Source organism: Haliotis rubra, unplaced genomic scaffold (assembly GCF_003918875.1).
Source record: "Haliotis rubra isolate DU_JTF1 unplaced genomic scaffold, ASM391887v1 Scf37, whole genome shotgun sequence".
Classification (NCBI taxonomy): Eukaryota; Metazoa; Mollusca; class Gastropoda; order Lepetellida; family Haliotidae; genus Haliotis; species Haliotis rubra.
Window position 1 is genome coordinate 519,573 of NW_025767046.1, and position 25,163 is coordinate 544,735.

General features: G+C 39.9%; 1 protein-coding gene across 1 annotated transcript in view; it reads left to right on the top strand.

Annotated features, from left to right (window-relative positions):
• Nucleotides 1-25,163, top strand: part of LOC124285799 (contactin-associated protein-like 2) — a 138,639-nt gene that overhangs the window by 17,435 nt on the left and 96,041 nt on the right. The window contains 1 exon segment of the mRNA XM_046722066.1: nucleotides 9,340-9,697. Coding sequence (XP_046578022.1) covers nucleotides 9,358-9,697 — 340 coding nt within the window. The 5' untranslated portion in view covers nucleotides 9,340-9,357.

Here is a 25,163-nt window from a genome sequence, read left to right on the forward strand (position 1 = left end):
GACAGCATATTAAGAAGATTAAGACTCCTTTTGGAGATACCTGTAGAAAGACATACATATTGCACTGGTAACAGCTGAAGGGATTTCCTTTCATTCAAGGACAAACCTTTTCATGAATTATTCTGCTTGTGGGAATTCCTTTTGCTAACCACCAAAAGATGAAAAAAAGGAAAGAATTTAATCTTTTATGACTTTCATTTAGATGAAAACTACTGGCACATTGGGACCACAGACCTGAAGTATGAACAATAGTTGGTATACACAGTGTGGGAATTTCTTTCATGCACCAGGATCTCATCCTGCCATTGTTTGCAGGTTTAGGCGAAATGGTTCCACTCTTTTTGTAGCATTAGTGCATTACTTGTTCATCAGAGAAATATTGCTGGTATTGCTGGTATTTTGTTCATTGCTGTTCAAGTTTGGGTCAAGTTGATCAGAATTCATTGTGGCACTATGCCAGGAAATGCATTTTTGTAGACACCAGATGGCATTTGGTGTACACTCTAATGAACTTATTATGCAGGTAGCATATGGTTTTCCCTCTGGGTTGATTGGACTATTTTGCCATTAACCCTTGTTTGAGGTGAAAGGGGTCAGATGTATGGCTGATCAGTGCCGATGCCTGGGCAGGACCGTTCCCAGTATCTGTGTGTATGTCCCTTAGGGGATTTTGGAACAGAATAGGTTCCAAGTATTCCATGGTTGTCTTTCCCAGGTTGTTTCCTAGATCAGAATTGGCTGTTGGTACCCCTTGCTTGTGTTCTCCAGCTCGACTCCAGCAACAGAAGTCACTGGTACTGCCAAGCTGCTGTGAAATTTTTGTCAGCATTTGGTTGGTTCCTGCAACAGGCTGCTGTGAATGTTTTGCCAGCATTTGGTTCCAGTGACAGAATTCACTGGTTCTCGCAGGCTGCTCTGAATGTTTTGCCAGCATTTGGTTCCAGCGACAGAATTGTTTCTCTGGTTCTCACAAGATGCTGTGAATGTTTTATCAGCATTTGGTTTACTTGTTCCCACTGTCATCCCATTGGTTTACCTCTTGAATGTTCATGCACAGTGGCATTATGTTATATTAACTCTTTGCAGATCATGAGTTAATTTTATGGAGCAGTGAGCTTTTTCAGTACAGCCAATTTTTAGCTTCAGAAAACTTCTGATGAAAAATGCTGTAAACAACATGTTTGAGTATTCACAAACTGCCATAATATTGCAGTACTCTGGTGTAAAACTGAATTTAACACTGAATTTAAATGAGCAGATGTGACATTCCTATCCACAAGTTAATGGAGTCATTAATCAAGACAACTTTTACATCAACCAAGGGCACATAATCCAGAACACCAGGTGAGGTTATTAATTTCCTAGCATGCACCACTCGATCAACAGTGCATCTTGCATCACCGAATTGTACAGACATCAAGGTGATCGTGTTTATCACTGACAGCTGTTGAAGTACAGGCGGTTTGATGGGTTAATCTGAAGTGAAGGTCAAGGTCATTGCAGCAGATAGAAAATCAATCGTGTTCTGATGAGTTCCGTTTTTGTTTCAGTAAAAGTACAGGGTTTACTGTCAGTATTTTAGATTCTGCTTTTCTTATGGTCACAGAACAAGGACAGTGTTGTTTCCCAGTAACACTTTCTTTCCTTTTCAATTTTTTTTTTTAATAAAGAATGTTGGGTTTTTTTTAGACCCATTTGATTTTCACATAATTAAGGCTTACTAGAGAATAAGATCTATTTCATTGATTATCTGATACTGTAAAAGTGTCAGTGATGATTTTTTATGAAACTTTCCAGAATAAAAGTGGGATGGGATTTTTCCGATGCAAATGGCATGACGACATTTTCAGGATCGTATCAATACTAGCAGGTCTCCATTAAACTTAAAAATATATCTGCATAACATTTTGGATCACAATCAGTCTGATACACTGCTGAATTGGTCTGCTGAAAAATAATATTGAGAGGCAAGTGTGTGCCAGTGGACTGAGGCGTTTTGTTCTGGCTGGTATCAGTTTCAACTTCCCTGACTGCCTCTGCGGTAAAACCCGTGAACAGGCCTACCAAAGAAAACTTTCCCACTGTGCAGAAAAGCCCACATTAATCGTGGAAATAGCAACATAAACACATTACCTCGCTACTGAAACAGTAAAAACGGCAACGAAAAACTATGAAACTGCAACATTTTTATATCAGCGAACTTTGACATCTACTGCGCATGCGCATTATGATCCGGGCTTCTTTCCAATTTCCGAGCAACCGTGAATCGCCTCGCGTAGAAAAAGTATTAAATTGGTCGAAATAATTGCTGTCAGTCGTTTCATACAAATGGAAAGTAAACTAAACAAGTGTGCACACAAGTATCATGATGATAAATGCCAAATAACACAACAGAAATACTTAAAACGGAATGTAACTTTTGTCAAGCTGGAAAATGTCAATATGCGGTCGAGACTTCCTCTTCCATGTGCGCATGCGCAAAATGGAAGTTGCGGGCTCCTTGTTTTATGATGCAGTGTTAGCGATTTAAAGTTGCCGTTTTTACTGTTTCAGTAGCGAGGTATTATTTTTAAGTTGCTATTTCCACGATTAATGTGGGCTTTTCTGCGTTTTTCTGCACAGTGGGAAAGTTTTCTTTGGTAGGCCTGATGAAGGTCCGTGTTAGAATATTGATCTTCAGTAACCCATGCTTGTTCTAAGAGGTGACTAACTGGGATCGGGTGGTCAGGCTCACTGACTTGGTTGACACCATGTCCTTCTATCCCAATTGATCAATACTCATGATGTTGATCACTGGATTGTCTGGTCCAGACTTGATTATTTACAGACCTCTGCGATACAGCTGGAATATCGCTGAGTGCGGCATAAAACTTAACTCACTCACTGTGGTCAGGAGGTTAGAGTAGCCACCTGGAGAGCCTGAGGTCAATATTTTGAAGAAGTGCAATAATGTTAAACCACATCTCACCTCACCTCACCTCACCTCACCTCGCTCAAATTGTTTCCTGTCAGCTCCAAGATTGCCAACAAGTTCAATGTTTCAGTTGTATGTAATCAACGGCCATGTACTGGGTGATCTATTCAACAATAGCATGATAGGTAGAGAGCCATTAATGTGTTGTTGCATGCGATCATCACAAACTCACTGGCTGACTGACCGCCTTAAAGTTGAGGGCAGTGTAGTGCACTGTCCCTGTTTTATTCCTGGAACTAGTTGCAAGGGTAGGTTGCAATATAGTACGTGGATGTTGTTCAGTGCAAGTGATAGGAGTGAGTGAATGAGTTTGGTTTTACACAATTTTAGCAATATTTCAGCAATATCACAGCGGGTGACACCAGAAATGGGCTTCACACATTGTACCCATGTGGGGAATCGAACCCGAGTCTTCGGCATGACGAACAAACGCTTTAACCACTAGGCTACCCCACCGCCCCACAAGGGGTTGGAATTCTGTGTATGAATGTATGATTCCCAGTAGAGCTATGTGGAAATTGTTTATTTGTCATCCAGATTATAAGTAAAGTGACTGATGTCTTTACTGAAGTCACCAAAATGTCTGCTTCATCACCATTGGCACAGTGGCCTGGGGTTGGCTAAAAATACTGATAGTCTGAAATTGTTGATGTTGAAAAGTTACTAATGATTATCAATATGAATATTGGTTCATCATTATGTCCTTCACATAATATTTAAGGTCACGACGACACTTTGAAGATTTCAGCATGTTAACCTGAATTGTCAGCAAGATATTTCAAGAATGGTTCACTGGATTTTCTTCATAGACTTTCAAGACTTTCCTTGAATGTTTTTCAATAAGCAATTTCTTTAGTACTATTTTTGCATATTTCATACACTATGACATTCATGTCAAGGTCAAAGTCAGTCTTGAAAATATGTGTGTATTTGAACAACTAAAGAGCAAGATATCAAGAGAGGTTGACTGGTCATGTTTTTGTTGACATTTAACTTCATCTTAAACTTACATTACTTTATAAGTTTGATTTGATAATTTGCGGCGGGGGATTATGTCACCTTAGTGACAATGCTTGTTTTACTCAAATTTATTTTTCCAATATTTATTGATAATCGACCAGCATCTTTGTATCTGTCATCATTCAGTTTCTGTGGCAACAAGTTATATATCCTTCTTTCTATACACCTCCCTGTAAGTCCGGTCGATATGTATTTCTTCTCTGCTTCAGGGTACTTCTTTTCCTGGATATCATGTCAAGCCCACATCTGTCAACGTAAAACCTGTGGTTCAATTAAGTCAATACATTACTTGGAAATCTTTCAGGTGAAACTGGTTTTAGGTCCCTCTTGTTTAAACAGTCAATTCACAAAGGAAAAGATCAATGTTATTGAGAACACAACAAATTCCTGTTGATTAAGATATTTTTGTTTACCTTTTTTTAAGATTTTGTAACGATTAATTTTGAAATATTTTAAGTATTTTTGCTAACATAAGAAATGTATAAAATGAATCATAATCTAATGTCAAGCTGCAATACATTTGTTTTTCCCCAATAGAATATGTCTGATATTTTGGGTCAATAATAAATAATGTTTAACACAGTTCTTGACTTTATTGGCGTTATCTGGGACGTGCCTTGGAGTTACTGGGGCCAGTTGGGTAGCCTAGTGGTTAAACCATACAGCGTGCATTGGCGTTATCTGGGACGTGCCTTGGAGTTACTGGGGCCGGTTGGGTAGCCTAGTGGATAAACCATACAGTGTGCATTGGCGTTATCTGGGACGAGCCTTGGAGTTACTGCTACATATCGGTTGAATCCAATTTGGAACTATTGATTGTGCACACAATTAAATACAATAAAACTGTAATGCATGGACGGATGCACACACTCTCACTCACTCACTCACTCACTCACTTGGAGTTACTGCTACATATCGGTTGAATCCAATTTGGAACTATTGATTGTGCACACAATTAAATACAATAAAACTGTAATGAACGGACGGATGCACGCACGCACACACTCTCACTCACTCACTCACTCACTCACTCACTTGGAGTTACTGCTACATATCTGTTGAAGCTAAGATGCAACTATTGATTGTGCACACAAGTAAATACAATAAAACTGTAATGAACGGACGGAAGGACGCACTCACTCACTCACTCACTCACTCACTCACTCACTCACTCACTTGGAGTTACTGCTACATATCTGTTGAATTCAATTTGGAACTATTGATTGTGTACACAATTAAATACAATAAAACTGTAATGAATTCCTGATGACTGCCTGCCTCATGTGAAACAACAGTGCTATTGATCCTAATGAAGTATATTATTTTTGTCTACAATATGCTGCAAACAAATCCTAGGCCTTCAATCGATGTCTCAGCCTTTGATAGTGTTTACCTTACCCATTGTGTAACGTTCCCTGGAAGGCGGGCCAATTTACTGTGTCATCCACGGGGAATTCTTCTCATGGTCCCATTGCCCTCTACCTGGTCAGAATCTAGGGCTCTTGGACCATTGCTGGTGATGGGAGAGTATTGAATATGTAAGTATTTTGGGGTTATGTTAGCATAACTAGGGGCTTCCCTTGCAGTCAAGCAAGGCTTATGCTGATAAATTGTGTCATAATACTCAGTGTTCGCAAATAACGTCTGACCCTCTGACAAAGCGGGCATATTCGCCAACGGTCCGATAGAAATCTACAACCCTCAGGCCCCAGTGTCTGACTGTATATTTCACAATAACTTGACTGACATTGTTGTATGTGACATGTTTCACTTGTTTGCTGTTAATAAATCTTATGTTAATAATTTCAATGTCAATTATAAGAAATGTTAAATCTGAAATGTGTGTTCAAGTTTTATTCTATGGGTCCTGTGAAGTTTCGATGGATCAGACAGACATCTGAAACTTACAGGACCCAATGTCCTGTTACTTTGAAACACCATTCGTGACCACTGAATACTGGAAGGTTTCACATTCAACAGTTTCACATTCAACAGTTGGGGCTGCAGGGTTAGTTCACCATTATTGGTCCCCAGGAATCTGTGCATTTTGCTCCTAATATCAATCACCGGTACAGACTTTATATCTTTATGGCAGCATAAGTATGTTAGTGCTAGGCCGAGATAAGCAAGGCTGGTTAATCTGACATTGCCTGCATGACTAGGGTGTAATGTTACACAGAGACAACCACCCTATGCTTGTAGATTAGTTTGGGTCTGAAGAAGCAAGGATGGTGATACTAATGAATTATCTCATATGACTTTATAGTGGCCCAGCTGCCTGGTATGTTTGTCTGCACAATGCCTTGGTTAACGTCTGGGACCTGCACCACTTTCTCTCACTCACTCACTCACTCACTCACTCGCTCACAAGACTAAGCAAGGATGAAAATACAATCCAGATATTGAACTGTGTAATATGATAAGAGGGTACAAGCTATCCAGAAGCAGCTGGCTCATGACAGATTCAATAGGTGTCCTTTAACTCCATGGTGGCAGATTCAATTGAAGCTGCCGCAGCGATGATGGTGATACTGATGAATTGTCTTGTGTGACTTGGGTGTGGAATAACACAAGTAGTCAGGTCATGATACAGATGACCTTGACTCTTTTATGGTTAGTAGTCCAATCATATTGCAGCACAGTGTTGTGCTGTGTATTTCAAACAGATGTACAGAGAAATATGGGTGAACGTGCTTTAGTTAGTCTGCCAAAAAGGTTGTAAAGGCTGTTCTGATGGCTGAATTTTGCCAGGTAAATTTCTGTTCCCAGATGTCTGTTGTGTAAACATAAAGTATGGTTGTGTGACAAAATGTTTGGAATGGAGGTGCCCAATTCTGCTGGTCAGTTTAGTCCCAGGTATTTTTTATGTCAAGTATGATAGTTCATGTTGAAAAAAGGTTTGGGGTCCATACATTTCATTGAGGGTCCAAGGTCATGTATAAATTCCTAGGTATTTTTGATAGCAAGTATAACAGTTCATGCTAAAAAAGGTTTTGGGTCCAAACATTTCATTAAGGTGACAAGGTCCAAGGTCATATATAAATTCCTAGGTATTTTTGATAGCAAGTAGAACAGTTCATGCTAAAAAAGGTTTTGGGTCCAAACATTTCATTAAGATGACAAGGTCCAAGGTCATATATAAATTCCTAGGTATTTTTGATAGTGAGTATAACAGTCCTTGCTAAAAAGGTTTTTGGTCTGTACAGTGTTTTTGAGGGTCCAACGTCATATATATAATGATGGCAGGGTTGGAACTTCACACAGTATAAATTCCAGTTGGTCAAGTACAAGTTTCCCAATATTACCGTTATGTTAACATTATAGGGGTATTTTTATCTTTTCCCAGACTAGACAAGCTTTTACATTTGGTACAAACCTTGTTTTGATAAGGTGAACAATATCACCAGCAGCAGATGATGGGTAATTATCAGGGATGTCTGTAACCCTGACACTTCGTGATACAGATGTGTCTGAACTGCCAGTCAGCTCAATAGGCAGCAATTAGTGGCCGACCATGCTTTTAACCTCCAGGCAAGGCTGAACTTACTCTGTAATACAGACCCTGAAACAAATATATTCAATGTAGTATATGCAAGTCTAGAATGTGTGACAAGTCTAGATTACCACAGTTTCAGTTTCTGTGAAATGAAGGAAGTCTCTGGCTCCATTTTATTGTATATTATTTGGATTTATGAAGTGTTTTTCCTGTAAAATATGTTCATTTCAGAGACTAGCCGTTAGTCTAGACTGAAGTATGTGGGTATGTGGATGCTATGCATTTTCAGCGTTATGATACTTGTCAAAACTGTGACGGAATCCTGCTACAGTTCATGGATTGGAACTTGGTACATGCGACAGTTTATGAACTGTTTTCATGTTTCATGTCAAAACGGTGTTGAATTAAAATAGCGGACTATGACCCAGATAGCATTCGGACGTTGGCCCAACGTTGGCAATGTTGGCAAAACCATTGCCAACATTGGGCCAACGTCTAAATGCTATCTGGGGATCACATGTTTCAAACACTTACGAAGTTTGTTGTTTTTTAATACACTGGGCATGTTACCAAGTCATTAAACAAACCTAACATATTGTTTACATACAGGCGTAGATTAGATGTTGCCTGTCAAGGATTTAATGTGGAAATATGTTGAATCCCATTTCATGCTGATAGAATTACACTGCCTGTTATATTGAGATGTATTCAGGTGGAAAGGTGGGAGAGAGATGAGGTTCTAGTGTTCTGAATTTGATTTCTACCTGAAATCACCCAGGAGCTGTAAAATACCATTAGCATTATCCATTGCCCAGTAGCCCATCTCACACTGGAGTTGTTTTACAAGTGTGACAATGATTAAACCTTCAAACAGGGAAGAGTCTCATTTCTCTCAGCAGTTAAAGGCATGGTATTAAAGTTGGAATTTGTATTTGCCCCATTTAACATATTGTAGACTGTTTTGGGCAGGTGCTCAGGGATGGTCTTTTTTCTGTAATTAGCTGTGGATAATGTATACCACGTGTTACATTGCAGTTGGTAAAAGTATTACCAAACATTATTCTACATCCTGTTTATCTTGAAACTACCCCTTACCAGACCCTGGTAATCTGGAAACTTCCCTTTTCCAGACCCTGTTAATCTGGAAACTTCCCCGTTCCAGACCCTGTTAATCTGGAAACCCCACCTTCCAGACCCTGTTAATCTGGAAACTTCCCCGTTCCAGACCTTGTTAATCTGGAAACTCCCTGTTCCAGACCCTGTTAATCTGGAAACGTCCCCGTTCCAGACCTTGTTAATCTGGAAACCCACCTTCCAGACCCTTTTAATCTGGACCCCGTTACTCTGGAAACTCCCCCTTCTAGACCCTGTTAATCTGGAAACTCCACCTTCCAGACCCTGTTAATCTGGAAACTTCCTATTTCAAACCCTGTTAATCTGGAAATTGAGGTCTATATTGTCACTGATCTTCAGCAACCCATGCTTGTTATAAGAGGCTACCAACAGGATTGGGTAGTGGGGCTCGCTGACTTTGTTGACACTTGTCATCGTTTCCCAACTGTGTATATAAATTTTCATGCTGTTGACCACTGGAATGTCTGGTCCAGACTCGATTATTTACAGACCACCGCCATATATCTGGAATATTGCTGAGTGCAGCATTAAGCAACGAACAAACTACAATTTGTGCTGACTTTGAGTTGGTTATGTCCTTTCCTGTATCATTTGTGGCTTCAAAATAATTAAGATTTGAGCCACAAAACAAATGCTTGCTAGCAAATGTCATGTGGATCCACAAAACTGTCAGGTATTTGACAAGTAATATATCCTACTTTGTTGTTATTTTCAGATAATGGTTTGATACAGGATGCACCCACTGTTAACCCTGTGTAGTTTGGTACTGGGACTACTGGCCTTCAACACACGAGGGGTTAATACTGCCGCCAACTCCACCACCTGGACCTTCAATGGAGTGGCTCACCTCACATTCAGGCCAGACTACCAAGATGACCAGAGCATTCATCTCAAGTTAAGATTTCGGACACGACAACCAAATGGATTATTGTTTTACCATTACCTGAAGAGTTACGATGCCAAGAAATTCCCGCTGTTAAAGAGCTACGAGTTGTTCGCTGAAATACGTCAAGGATATGTGCGAGTTGGGAGTAACTTTAATCAATATTCAGATGTTGTTCCAATTGGATCAGGTGAGTTTGTTTTAAACCATTTTTATTAATCTGGAAACCATTTTTATTTCTATTTTTTTAAACCATTTTATATTTATCGGGATGAAATATTACATTTACATATTGTAGAATTTCTGCTCATGACGTAGTCACAATTGTACATTCGACTCTGCATTTAGCAGAGATTTCTTATGAATGTGGAAAGGTGAGTGAGTGAGTTTAGTTAACGCCTCACTCAGCAATATTACAGCTGTATGGCGGCGGTCTGTAAATAATGAAGTCTGGACCAGACAATCCAGTGATCAACAACATGAGCATTGATCTTCGCAATTGGGAACCGATGACATGTGTCAACCAAGTCAGCGAGCCTGAACACCTGATCCCGTTAGTCGCCTCTTACGACAAGCATGGGTTACTGAAGGCCAATATTCTAATCTGGATCTTCACGGGTCGAATGTGGAAAGGATTTTGTCGCTTCTATTTTCAATAATGGAATGTGATCAATACAGTACAATGGACATGGTTTTGGATGATTAATCGTATCTTGTGCTCAGGGTTCACATAAATCAGTTTCAGTCAGATTTATCTAATTGTCGATGCGATCTTGATGCACCTTTGTAAATGTGAGGTCAGATTGTCTAGTCAATAATATAATATTCTTTACCCAGTTTACTGACCTTAACGATTGATTTTGAAACGAAATGACCCAGTCGTTGAGAATGTCTGGAAGCCAGTTACAGAATTAGATCTTATGCAATACATTTGAGGAGGTAGACACATCGACAGGCTTCTCTTTGATCTGCTACAGACGACTGACTTTTAATACCACATTGATTAAAGAGGGTTTGTATGTATAGCTGAGTGGATGAGGTGTTCATTTACTACTGTAGGGGATTTCTCTTACATGGGTACAATCTCTGAAACCTAATCTTGGGGCCCAGCTAGAGGATTGAAGAATGATGGCCAAAACAGCATGTAACACTTCCTGTATTGGATGGCTCAGGTGGCTGAGTGTTTCTGTTCACTGTTGAGAATTGAATTAGGTGGTGAAGAAACCTGTTTTCAGCTCAAGTTCCATATTACACTCACTCACTCACTCACTCACTCACTCACTCACTCACTCACTCGACCGCCTCCGTGGTGTAGTGGTTAGAGCGTCCGTCCCGAGAGCGGAAGGTCGCGGGTTCGATCCCCGACCGCGTCATACCAAAGGACGTTAAAATATGGTACTTGTTGGTCCCTGCCTGGCGCTCGGCATTAATGGGTACAACAAGGACTGGTCGGCTCGGAGTCAGTATAATGTGTCTGAGTGAGGTATTCATGCTTCACTGCGGCATGGTATCTCAGTGGGCTAGCACTATAAAACGAGCTTCAGTCTGGGCTAGTACAAGCAGCCGCACATACACATACACACGCATGCACGTCGTCATATGAGCGAAATATTCTCAAGCATGACGTAAAACCCAATTTCACCTCGCCTCGCCTCGCCTCGACTCGCCTCACTCACTCACTCACTCACTCCACTCCACTCACTCACTCACTCACTCACTCACATGAAGTAATTGAAATGCTAAATTTCTCTCAGTACACCAGCTATCGACCAGCATGTTTTGCTGTATGGAAGAGGCCCACAATCCTGGGTTCAATTAAGTATTTTTGTTAGCTAATAGGGGCGGTCGAGTAGCCTAGTGGTTAAAGTGTTGGCTTGCCACGCCGAAGACCCGGGTTTGATTTCCGACATAGGTACAATGTGTGAAGCCCATTTCTGGTGTCCCCCGCCGTGATATTGCTGGAATATTGCTAAAAGCGGCATAAAACTAAACTCAGTCAGTCAGTGTGTTAGCTAATACCTTGAGCACATAACCCCCTCATAATGACAGATCCCATTGCCCACTGACAGACACGTCTAAGTTTCACACAACATGTGCCCACATGATGAATACTGTGTCATTTCCACTTCTACCCTCACTGGAGCAGACGTTGTCATATCTACAGATACTACTTCCCAATCAACTACCTCACTGACAGTATTCAAGATTCTTTCAGAAATGTTTACTAACCTCAGAATGAGCTAGATATTAGGCAGTGAGACTCTTTTCATAGATTCAATGAGTCTTTCAAGCTTTGGGTTAAATAACTGAAAATAAACATTGAAATTCAGAAGGCATCATTAGGACACCAAATGATACTCCAGATGTTTGTGGGAAATTGGTTTGCCTACAGCACAGTTGGTATAGCTGTTAAGGAGCAATTAGAGTGGGCCCACAGGCGCTGTCTGACCAGCAGATCCGCAACAATTAGTGTGCACTGGACCTACATTCTGTGGGGGAATTACTTATTCATTGACTGTTTCCATGTATCCTGTGAGGTTTGCAAGTGTTCACGGTTAACACCTGGCTACCTGCCTTGTTCTGCCAGAGGGAGTGCCATTCGGGTTTAGATCATTATTTTTCATGCAACCCATCTTTCAAATTTAGTGTGTGCCAAGCTAACCTTGGTTAGGCCTGTAATGAATATAACTGAGGTCCCATTCAGACTTTGGGTAACATCTAAACTAATTATCCTATTTCCTGTCTGAATCCTGTCGTTTCCTTTGAGATTCACTAGAAGAATTTACTTTTTGTATCCTTTGAGAATGAAACAAGACTTTTATTTAATTCCGTGAAATTTTCTTTAGTAAACTGACCAGTAGCACCTTTCAGTTCACTCTGAGGGAACCTATACGTGGGTGAATATTGATGAACACAGTGTTGTAGCTATTCTAGTGGCAGCTGTCAAATGAAATACCCTCATGTTGTTGGGTAAAATTTGTTCTTTTAAATGCCGGATTTCAGTGATGAAAATAGAAGCCACACGGGAGTAGCAACATTCAACACTATTTGATATGGTTAAAAATAATAACCCCTTTCCTCAGTTCTGATGTCAAAACTTTCCCGGAAAGACTTCCGACCGTATCCCCCCTTAAATTTCATTTACATCAAATCATATCACCTGAATATATATATATTCCTCTTCTGATTAGAATGAGTTTTAACATGTTTATTAAATTGTATCTGAACATACTGAAAACATATCCAACTTCTGAAAATACTAGGGGTAGCCTAGTGGTTAAAGCGTGGTTAAAGCGTTGGCTCGTCGCGCCAAAGACCCGGTTTCGAATCCCCACATGGGTACATTGTATGAAACCCATTTCTGGTGTCCCCCGCCGTGATGTTGCTGGAATATTGCTAAAAGCGGCGTAAAACCAAACTCAGTCAGTCAGTCAGTCTAAAAATGCCAGTCAAAGAAATTTGTCCTCATTGTTAAAATGTAAGGGGGGATACGGGCAGAAGTCTTACAAGCCATAAATGAAGCAAGTCTAGATTTCCTCAGGTTCAGGTCCTGAATCTCCCATCTCACTGGGGCTCCTTTTCAATTTAAATGGGTGTATTTGTTATTATAAAAATTATATATATTCAGAAAGGGTAGTCTAACCAGCTCGCAATGCTGCTGATCTGCTGGAAAATAGGAATCTACCATTTCTAAGAGACACTGTGGCCTTAAACTAGGAAACTTGGTTTTCACCTGCTGACCACAACCCTTCAGTCATCCCATGGACCATCATCTGAAAGACATTCTTTAGTGCCTTGATTGCTCCATTGTTTGGGGAAAAGGTGGTCCATTGGCCTTGAAACCGAACTCACTCACATAATGTCTTTGTGCTCTTTGGCATTGTGCATAATTAAAACACAATTATCACTTATTCGTTACATATAATATACATTGCTGGTTATGAAAAAACATATAAACAAAATTATAAGCGTACAGTGCAAAAGTGCAATATTTTGTACTTGGGTTTACATCCCAAGAAACGAAGCAGCGGGATACCGAACCCAGTCAGAGCGGGTGGGTGTGCACTCAAGTGTAACGGCTGGTTCATTTGCAGATGCCCTCACGGCTCATTGTGTGTGTGTATATAGAGATGTTGGGTTTTGTTTGGTGAATTATTTGGACATTCCAGTGGGGAAATCTACAATCGGTGACATCCTGAAGTCCAAGGAAAATGGCTTACCATTCTGAAGATTCTACTGTGCCCTGTCTCCGGTAAGCAAGAAACGCCAAACATAAAGAAAATGGAGGAGGCTTTTATGGATGAATGATATGACCAGTAAGAATGCAGCTGTTAATACCGACGAGATGTTGATTCTGGAAAGCTTAAAGACTTCGTGACAAGTTGTCAATTAAGGATTTCGCTACAGATTCTCGTGGATGGCTTAATAGGTTCAAATCTCGACACTCGATTTCAAGCAAGTGCTCCAGGGTGAAGTGAGCCAGTGCAGAACAAGACTGCAGTCATCATGGAGGGGAGGAACTGAAGAAAGTTTTGCTTTAAAAGCAATTTTGCGCTTTTATTTTCAACATTGATGAAACAGGACTTTTACAGATTTAGGACCGAATTACACTCCTAGCAACTAAAGCCACATACCGGTGTGAAACGTCAAAGGACAGAATAACTGTGGCATTGTGTGCAAATGCAAGCGGAACTGTAAAAGTAAAGCCATTTGTGATCGCTTAAAGGCAAGAAGACCGAGGGTGTTTTTCGGACGTGATTTTAACCTGCAGAAGTCTATGTGAGATATCGACACAATACAAAGGCGTGGGATGACAAGTGAGCTGTTTTTGTGATTGGTTGTTGTACTTTGACAGACAGATGCGGTCACGTGTGGACGCAAAGTGATTTTGTATTTCTCGGCTAACGCTTCGTAAGTCACAAGTGTGCTTCACTAACTTAAATGTGACCTTTGCATTTTTGCCACCAAACACAACGTCACATATTCAACCGATGGATGCAGGGATAATTTCGGACATTTAAAGCATACTACAAGAGATCGCTTGTGAGACATTACATCACCTGTGCCGGTGGAGAGGCGACCAGAAACTGACTGACTGTGAGACAGGCACTTCTCTTTGTGAAAACTAGCTGGGACGAAGTTAGTGCGCAGACAATTAGCATGTAAATACATGCTCATATTTTTGTGTATAACATTTTGCAAAACAGACATCATAACGTGTCATGTGTTTAAGTATCACACCTGCATGTCTGTGTAATTACATAATGTGACAGAGACCGAACTCGGGCCATTAATCAATGCGTTTTGTTTATGGTGTATAGCCTGATAGGTGTTAAGTTCAAATGGCATGTGGTCAGTGATCGAAGTTGTGTATTGAATATTGTCATTAGCAGACGGGCAGGCAGACACATAGGTGTCAATAAAACAGACATTGAGTTTTGTCTGTGACAACGACATATCTATTTCACAGTTAGAAATTCTGTCAACACTCAATAATGGCATTGCTTTTAGTATCGAACTGAGAAAGTGACTCGGTAAGAAGAACGTGTGGTGAAATAGACAAATGAAGTTATATAAACAGTTAAATCGGTAATCTACTGTCATAACATATGAAGAGCTCGCCCTGTGAAATATCAACAAAACATTAGAAAAATAGCTCACACCAAAGCCTTCACCGAGTATTCACCGGAAAACCCGCTTCTAAGCTGCGCGAACCTATTTCACTGCGCATGTGCTATGACCGCAGCCAAGCTGTTGAAACCACTTAAATTCCCCCAAGCGCTTGGGGAAAATTAGTGAATCGTTTGAATTCCGATTTCGTGCGGGTTTTTTCATCGCGTTAGTTTTCAACTTTATAAGTTGAATTTGCATTTTTGATGATTTGTTTTGATAGGTCCATACCGAAAGCGCAAATTTTTATTTGACAGATTTATATGAGGATATATTTATTCATACATTATGTGACATTTTTTTTTTCAATACATTATTTTACATTTATTCATTTATCGTTTATGTTATTTGATCATAGCCTAGTCCCTGCTCAGCCAATTAACATCAAAGGGGATTAAGTGTTGATCAAAGATCAGGAGAACCAAGCTAAAGATAAGTAGGGGGGATTTAGTCCGTTTTTTGCCAGTTCTATGCCAGTTTACATAGCGAAAACAATCTTCTCCAACTCTTCTGCAAATTTTAATGAAGCTGTTCTATCAAAACATAATAACAAGGATAAAAGAACCTTTAATCTAAAGCTAAAGCTGGGTAGGGGGGATTTTGTCCGTTTTAATGTTTAGGATGGGGGGAATTATGTCCGGGTGGATTTTTTTGGGGGATTTTGCCCTGGATTCAATGACCACATGTTTCTCTTCACATTTCCTTATCCCATTTCCTTCTTTGTCATAACATATTGTGTTTTTAAATAATAAAAGGTCAAAATATTCCATTTGACTTAATGTATAATTGATTACTCTGGTGTGTTATAACCAGTATAGTGAAGCAGATGGTTTGTGTCATGTTTAATATTTCTGAAATATGAGCCTATTCGTTGTGTGCCTGTTTTTAATTATAGAACATATATCTAGTTTCGGTTGTAAAATTTCAGAGGGTAACATGTTGAAACGAATGCCTTTTCAAGGAAGAGTTTGTGCATTATGTTAATTGGGGATTGGATAAATCATTTATGGCCTAATTTATGAGGACATCAGCCGTATGTGAGCTGATCCATATCATGGCATGCAGTTTGTATCGATTACAAATCATCTCAACTGGTGGCACCAAACACAATGCAGCACCATCTGCCCTCAGATTAACAAACATGGATTGGTCCAATGCTTTGATGTGGACAGTCCCATTTGTGATTGGAGGGATGGATAGCAGGATACCTGTTGTTTTGGTTTCATGTTCAGCCACCTTTCAATATAATTCTGCTGGATAATGGGGTTAGAAATTAATGGTTATTTTCACTTCACGGAAAACATGTAATGAGCAGTTATGACACTTACGATCTAGCTGATTGTCAACTAATGGCCTTGGACCCTGAGCCTATACTTATGTCACTGTGACCCACTGTACTATAATATTGGTTATAGAAATTAATGGGGTTGGAAATTAATGGTTATTTTCACTTGTCTGAAAAAAAAATATTGTGTGCAGATATGACCATTATGATCTACCTAATTTTCACCTAATGTCCTTGGACCCTCATCCTACATTTATGTCACTGTGACCCACTGTTTTATAATATCTGATAGGAAACACTTGCAAAACTAATCAATCAGCAGTTATTGCATGTCCTTCTGGCTGTTACGTTGAGTTATTCCCCATGGCCATAAGTGTACTTCAGCATGTAGTGGCTGGATTTACATCATGTTGTACAAGGACGCATAGACTTAAATAGCTAAAAATAGTCTTTTTATACTCATCTATCCATAAAACAATATAACTAATAAAAAAGTTATCCTGAAATGTGTCCTTGACAATTCTTTACTTTGGGAGTTTAGGCAATCTGTACTTGCCCAATTATTCTAGACTTGATTTACAACAGTTTTGAGATGTTTGGTTTTGGGTGAGGGAGACAGACTAAAATACATACTACATTCTCGCATGTTAAAGAGATAGTACCAGCAGTTTCTACTTGTAAATGATTCATTCAGCATAATCTTCAACCAGATAAATCTGTGTGTAGACTTAACATTTTCAAGAGCTAGCCAAGTGGTTAAGGCATTAGCTCGTCACGCTGACGGCCCGGGTTCGATTCCCCACATGGGTACAATGTGTGAAGCCCATTTTTGGTGTCCCCCTGCCATGATGTTGCTGGAATATTGCTAAAGGAGGCGTAAAACCACACTCACTCACTAAAATTTTCAAATAATAGGTAATGACATTATGCACCAAATGATTACTTTGTAACACATTAGATAGGTAATATTGAAAAGAAAATAGTGTGTGGAGGTATGTTTGAAAGTTGCAATTACGATCCATGGACTGGCAGCGCCGTATCCATCTTGGATGTCAAGTTTTGACAACAAGCATTGCATGAGGCTTTCCTCCAATTTTATAATGAATTTCTCCAAATGGAATTATTATTAGTTAATTTGCTCCACAATGACTGACCCAGCTCCCCAGTTCCCAAAGCCTGTAAAACTGCGTAAGGTGCGGTAATGTCACCTTGTGTTATCATGCCCTAATGGGAGGGATTGTTGCTTATACAGTCAACCACAGCTTTACTTCATCCTTTCCAGGCTGGCCGCCTCTGTGGTGTAGTGGTTAGACCGTCTGCCCGGAGAGCGGAACCTCACGGATTCGATCCCCGGCCGCGTCTTATGAAAAGACATTAAAATATGGTACTTGTTGGTCCTGCCTGGCGCTCGGCATTAATGGATACAACAAGGACTGGTCGGCTCGGAGTCAGTATAATGTGTCTGAGGGGGGTATTCATGCTTAACTGCGGCATGGTATCTCAGTGGGCTAGCACTATAAAACCAGCTTAAGTCTGGGCTAGTACAACCAGCCACACATACACACACACGTCCTATGAGCGAAATATTCTTAAGTGCGACGTTAAACCCCATTTCACCTCACCTCACCTTTTCCAGGCCACCTTGATAGAGTTAAATAACTTGTGACTGTGGAGTTTCCACTCACTCAATGACTTTACACCAACAGTATGTAAAGCCACATCACTTCAATTTGTTGTGCAGGGATACATCCCTTTGTTGTACCAGAATGTGATCATATGAGAATTGTCCTTTTAGCAATGTTCCACAAAATCATGGCACAGGACACCCAAAAAGGGCGTCAGACAATGCATCAATATGGTGATGATCATGTGATGTTCAGCCCACATTCGGGGCGGTGGGGTACATACAAAAGTACATACATAATTACTACTACTACTACTACTACTTTGGGGTGGTGGGGTAGCCTAGTGGTTAAAGTGTTCGCTTGTCATGCCGAAGGCTCGGGTTCAATTTCCCACATGGGCACAACATGCAAAACTGGTGTCCCCCATTGCTGGAATATTTCTAAAAGCTGCGTAAAACTGACACTCACTCACTCTCTCACTCTGATTCTTCATGCCTGCATCCCTTCAGGCTTTTCTCCCACATCACAGATACAAAGCATTCCTAGACTTGCTCGGTCGTGGTTCTATGGCCAGTGTCAGTATTGGCTCTCCTCCCACGTGAAGCAGACACTGTGGGATATTACTGAAATGCTATTGAAAGCAGCATTAACTCCCTATTAACTCCCAAATTCTACATGTACCTTCAAATTATAATGGATGTCATCACCATAAAGCAACCCACACCCTTTCCCACAACACATCGAAATTGAAAAGATTTGTATCACTACACCAAATGAAACATGAAAGGAGTTTCTAAACATTTTCGTGAACTTTAACTTGTACTGAACCCTGGATACTGAAAGACTGATTCAACCAAGCCTTGCTTGGTGGTGCTTGAAAACAGCCTTTGTTGTTCGTAGGCAAGGGAACTCCAAACTTTTAGGCAATAAACTGAAGCGTTTCTATGCTGGGTAAATACATGAAACACTTCACAGGGATGCCACGTTAAACTATGTTGTGATTCACCCAGACCAATATGACTCATAATTTAAATTTATTGTTAGATATAAACAGATACAAGACCTTGGGGTTTTTTTACTTTTTTTTTACGTTTTTTTCTCAAGTCTAAATATTAAACATAAAGATGACACATAGGTTGAAATTACATATAGGTTGAAAATACTGAACAAAATAAAGGTATATAACAAAGGATCAACATGATGATTATATTTTATATATTTTTGGGGAAAACTGAGAACACAATGTCATAAACCTTTTCATTTCGTACATTTTTACACCAGTAAACTTGACAAGCAAATGGAAATTTATTAATATCCTGGGTTAGAATAGATCTTCAGTAACCCGTCCTTGTAAAGCAATGCTCATGATGTTGATCACTGGTTTGTCTGGTCCAGACTCGATGATTTACAGACCGCTGGAATATTGCTAAGTACTTCATTAAGCAACAAACAACTCAATTTTGATAAGTAAAATCAGACATAAAAATCTGTTTAAATATACTATTGACATATTATGATCATTAGTTTTATGTGTAATGGAAAGGAAAAACACCCCTTTCAAACATGGAGCAGTATACATATCTGTCTCTTCCTGCGTGAATACAAATGTTTTCTGCAGTATGCCTCCACAATGTTGTACTGTCACAACTGGTAATTAACAGGTAAAATACCTGTCTGAAGTACAGGTGTGTCACCTGTCTCGTTACAGGTGAGAGCCTGAGCACCCACCTCATACATCAGAGTTTGTATGAGAGGATGGACACTGTTGGGGGCACAGTAACAGTGAATGTTATCACCGAGAAACTTTATTGTGTGTACTCAGTCGTTAATACCCTTGTTCATGGAGACTTACGACCATGTCATTTGTATAGAACCTGCTGTCTGTCACACTGTATAGGTGTAAGCTGGGGGCTCACTCAACATGGGGTATATTACAGGTAAATTGTCAATGAATATGTCAGTGTGTTGAAAGGTGCTGCTGATCTTATCCCACTTGTAGCATGCCATGGCCATGGCCATAGTTTGAGATTTTTGTGGGTTTGTTGTTCATTGGGCACTTGGCAGTATTCCAGATATGTGACCTTGTACATGATAAGGTTTTAACTGAACAATCCAGTGATGTTATTATAAGAAATGGTCTATGAATACACAATGCCATTTAGAAAGTGGTCAAATGTAACATATGTTATATTTGGGATTATACTTTCTTAGTAAAGTACAGATTCTAGAACTTTTGTTGGGTTGAGTCCCATTCAAGATTCAAACCCACACCCTCAGACTCAGACGCAAAGTCAAAAGATGTTTATTGTATTTCAGGCCTCAGGCCCACATACATTGGACTAGAATACAGAGATGATTTTAACTCAGGCACCTAATCTTCAGCACACAAAGTCTATGTCATCAGAATAGGGCCTGTAAGTCTCACGAAGGCACCAAGCTGGTTCCCGGCTCCCTTTGAGCGCACCAACTTGTGATATGCAAGACTGGGTCCGGCTTACTTCCGGTATCAGATTTCTGGTGACAAGCATGTTTTCAAAAACCAGTCCTGGTTCCAAATTGTGCAACTGCCAAATTTGACTTACTGGACCGGACCAAGTTTTACGTTGTTTGTCACGGGTTTCGCAAAGTGCTGTGACCCACTTACGGGCCCGTTGGTTGCTGTTTACTGGGCAGGGCTGGGTACAACCTCACTCAGTAATATTCCAGCTATATGGTGTCAGTCTGTAAATAATTGAGTCTGGACCAGACAATCCAGTGATCAACAGCATGAGCATTGATTTATGCATCATGAGGATAGGAAAATCACAGCCATGTGAACAAGTGAGACCTCTAGCACCTCGATAACATGACATGTTATCAGTCAAGCAGACTGACAGTTAGTCCCAGAAATACTTTTATCTTATTCAAAAATATGTCTAAAAATAATTCAAATAGTGCCCAGAACAATCCTTAATTTTAGAGCTAGAGTCTATTTTTCACTGACATATGTTAATACAATCTTTACCACATGATTCATGAAATGCTGGATAAGCAGTTTGCAAAATTAGGCCGAGTGCAAAATCAGAATTTTCAAAGGCTAGTTTTGTAATCAAAGAAAGAAGGGACCTTGTTTGATTTCCCATTACAGCTCTAATAGCAATAAAAGCAGTTTAGGTTAAAAATAGGGGCCAAAGGCACAATTATTCTAAGTACAGATTTGCTTGGTCTTACTAGAAGCATTTGATTTTGTGTTAGAATCCAGGCTCACCCCAAAAGACCTAAGTATTTAGGTTTGTGCTCACTCACTCATTAACTCGCTCGCTCACTCACTCACTCACCCACCCACTAGTTACACATTGAAGCTGATTGCTGAATCTGCATTAAGGACAAACTTCAAGTTTCAGATCTTTATCATTTTAGTAATACAGACGTTTCACTGTTTCTCAAAGGTATTATAAGATGTTGGTCAACACAGAATATTCTTCCTTCACTGTCTGTCTTTGTGTAAGTTCAGATATGTTTCGTCTGCAACAGAACTATTCGTATAAAAACAATGGAGGTATCATACTCCAACTATGGCTTTGCCAACATCCACAACAGACAACTTAGACATTAAACTTTCTTCTTGTATGACGTATTTTCAGCTCACTATGTAAATATATCGTAGACAGATAATAATTGTTGCAGACCAAGTTCGAATTGTTAACATGGAAAGGTGAACCAGTTCCTCCAAGTTGATTACCATTCCACAATCGTCAGTCAAAAGTTTGAACATTTCTCGTCCGTTATTGTCTAGCCTGTCACTGGGGGATTTTTTGTCTTCAAGAAAATGTTTTCCTGGAATCTGTTACCTGGAATGAAGAACTCACCTGAGAGAGAAAACATCTGAAGAAAATACAGGGCAATGTTTTGTGAACCGTAAAAAAACACAGTGACAACATTCTCTAAGTTGTAGACAATCTACTTTGACTCGAAACAGGTAAAACCCACAATGACAACATTCTCCGAGTTGTAGACAATCTAGTTTGACTGGAAACCACATTACCCGTTTCTCTAGTTGCATCAATGATGTGAATGGTCGCAAGACTCCTGGGAACGACCGGTCGAGTGCTGAATTCTAGATCAGGGAAAAAGGGATTTGAGATGTGGCGAGGTCACAGCTGGTGACATATTTAATTGTCACATTTAAACACACGGTGATAGACAGGTAAACAACTGTAACATTAACACTACAGTGCTTTAGATGCTAGGGGATCTATCTAAAGAAGGCTTTAGCCTCTCTAAGCTTTAATCAAGCAGGTTGTTGGTTGCCACTATGTCCAGGTTTGGTTCCTGGTATGCAGAGATTGAAACGTGGATCTACTTGTAATTCTAAAAAAATGAAATTTGTTTGTATTTATTTTCTTGGTGTTCATCTTGTGATGAAATTGTTTGCCTCACAAGTGCTGAAAGATTACATATCACAGGTGACCAAATAAAGCAGAAACAATTAATATGACATGGGAGGGTTTTCTTGTCAATCATAATAAACAAGATCTTTTTCAGGGATTTCATTGAAGATGTTTTTGAAAGTTTTGATGCAGGAAGGTTTCCTTCTTAATACCATATATTTCAATTGTAGAAAGGTTACAAAACAAGAAACATTGAGACTTTTAGCAGGCTTAACTAGCATTTAAAGTATTCTATCAGGCATAATGGACAAGTACTTTTATGAGGCAAAAGAAACAGAATTATTTGATGTGACATAAGAAACGGTTGTCAAACATCAATAACAATTTATTTGCAAACTTGTCAGTGACAGAAAAAAAATAAGGTTTTTGAATGTTCAAACTTGGAGAATAAAAAGTTGTGTTAGCTGTTGAGCTTTAGGAAAATACCGGAGATGGCGTGTCTTGCTGTTGACAGATGAACAAATCAAGACCCATGCTGGAATGCTATTTACAAGGTTCACACTTGTATTTAACACTTTAAAATCTAAATTAGCTTGAACAATATTGGTATTTGCTTAGATTTACTGATCTGATACTTTCACAGTGAGAATCTTTGTTTGAGATTACGATACATTTTACCCAACATTCTTGCCATTTCTATCCTATTTGGCAAATTCCAAAGTGTCAATAAAATTGTATTTTATTTGTGTCAGTCAAGTCAAGGGCAGATGAAGATAAGATGGGAACAATGGAAATCTGTTTGTCTGTTGATGTAATGGAGGGTAAATATGTTCAGATTAAATTGTGCTCTGTCGTGTTGATGAACTTTCTGATGTTGTTTAATTATGTTTGCATAAGACACATGTAGAGGAATGTTGTTTCCTTGTTTCCGCAATCAATATGTGAAATGGCCAGTTGATTACACTCGGGGTTGCCGTGTCATCGTCAGTGACGTGGGTCTGTTTGCGAAGCAGGCCCTCGTGGGTGTTATAGGGTGGAACAGGTCGCTTGTACCCAAATCTTTTTGGTATTTTAGGATTCAAGATTTCCCCAGAACCCAGACTTTGTTGCTGTTCTTGGACACCAATTTTTTTTGGGTCATTCCAGGATAGGATAGGTCCCAGTGACCAAAACCTTAAAGGGCTTTATGAAGCCCCTTTCTGGTGTCCCCCGCCGTGATATTGCTGGAATATTGCTAAAAGCGGTGTAAAAACAAACTCACTCACTCATGGGCTTCAAGGCAAGGTCCCTGTACCTAAACCTTTTTCACATTTCATGAAAGAAATCATTTCTCTCCCACAAAGTAATTTTAAGCACTCTGGAGTACTCATGTTTTACTTTATTTGCTTATAATGAGGGCGGTGGGGTAGCCTAGTGGTTAAAGCGTTCACTCGTCACGCTGAAGACTCGGGTTTGATTCCCCACATGAGTACAATGAGTGAAGCCCATTTCTGGTGTTCCCCGCCGTGATATTGCTGGAATATTGCTAAAAGCGGCGTAAAACCATACTCACGTAGATCACATGCTTATAATGAAGCTGGTTTTGTATCAGTACCTGGTAACACTACTCCATGTTACTCTTAGTGAGTGTTTTTATGCTTCTTTTAGCAAAATTCCAGAAATATCATAGTGGGGGATACCTGAAATGGGTTTTACACATTGAACACATGTGGGAATAGAACACAGTCTTCAACATGACAAGCGTGATCGGTTTAACCACTTGGCTACCCCACCGCAGCATTTGTTATGTGAAATAGTACATCAAACATCATGATGAGTACATGAACAGATTGCCCAAAGAGTTTGAAACTGTTACGTAAACTCAGTTAGATACGTCGTCCTCAAAAAGATTGCTGTGATAAATTTAGAAAGTGCAGAGGAGTAATATCATAATTTGCTATTGTCAAGACATTGATCAAAGACTAAGTGTCCCATGATAACGGTTCTGTTTATTAACTACTTCGTGTTAATGTACCTGTCATAGTTCTTGTCAGCTCTTTCCCTGAAAGGATGATGGCCACTATAGCTGATTCCTATGTGCCTTGAGCCAATTTGGACTGAAGTTGGCTTTCAGGTGGAAATTAAGTTACCGAAGCTTTCACCATTTCAAGAAAAGTTCATTAATCGTGTTTGAGACCCAAGCTGTAGCTTAACAGGCGTTTCTTTGCACCAATGGATGTTTATGCCAACTGCACATTTTGAGCGCTTGGGATGAAAAAATATGCCTTTTCTTTGTTGGTGGATTGCACAAAGTGGTGCATAGTGGTGATTTATTTGGCACTCAAGGTGACAGAATCCTGATGAGTGAATGTTCCTTAGAAGTTCATTGGATCTTTCTGCCGGTGCCTTTCATCACAAGATGGAAATGTATGCTAAAGAATATACATATAGATCATGTAATATAAGGACGAACTTATGGATGAACAGCTTCTTTATTCATGTAGAGTCCGCCCAGAGAGCGGAAGGTTGCGGGTTCGATCCCCGACCGCGTCATACCAAAAGACCTTAAAATATGGTACTTGTTGGTCCCTGCCTGGCGCTCGGCATTAATGGGTACAAGGACTGGTTGGCTCGGAGTCAGTATAATGTGTCTGAGTGAGGTATTCATGCTTCACTGCAGCATGGTATCTCAGTGAGCTAGCACTATAAAACCAGCTTCAGTTTGGG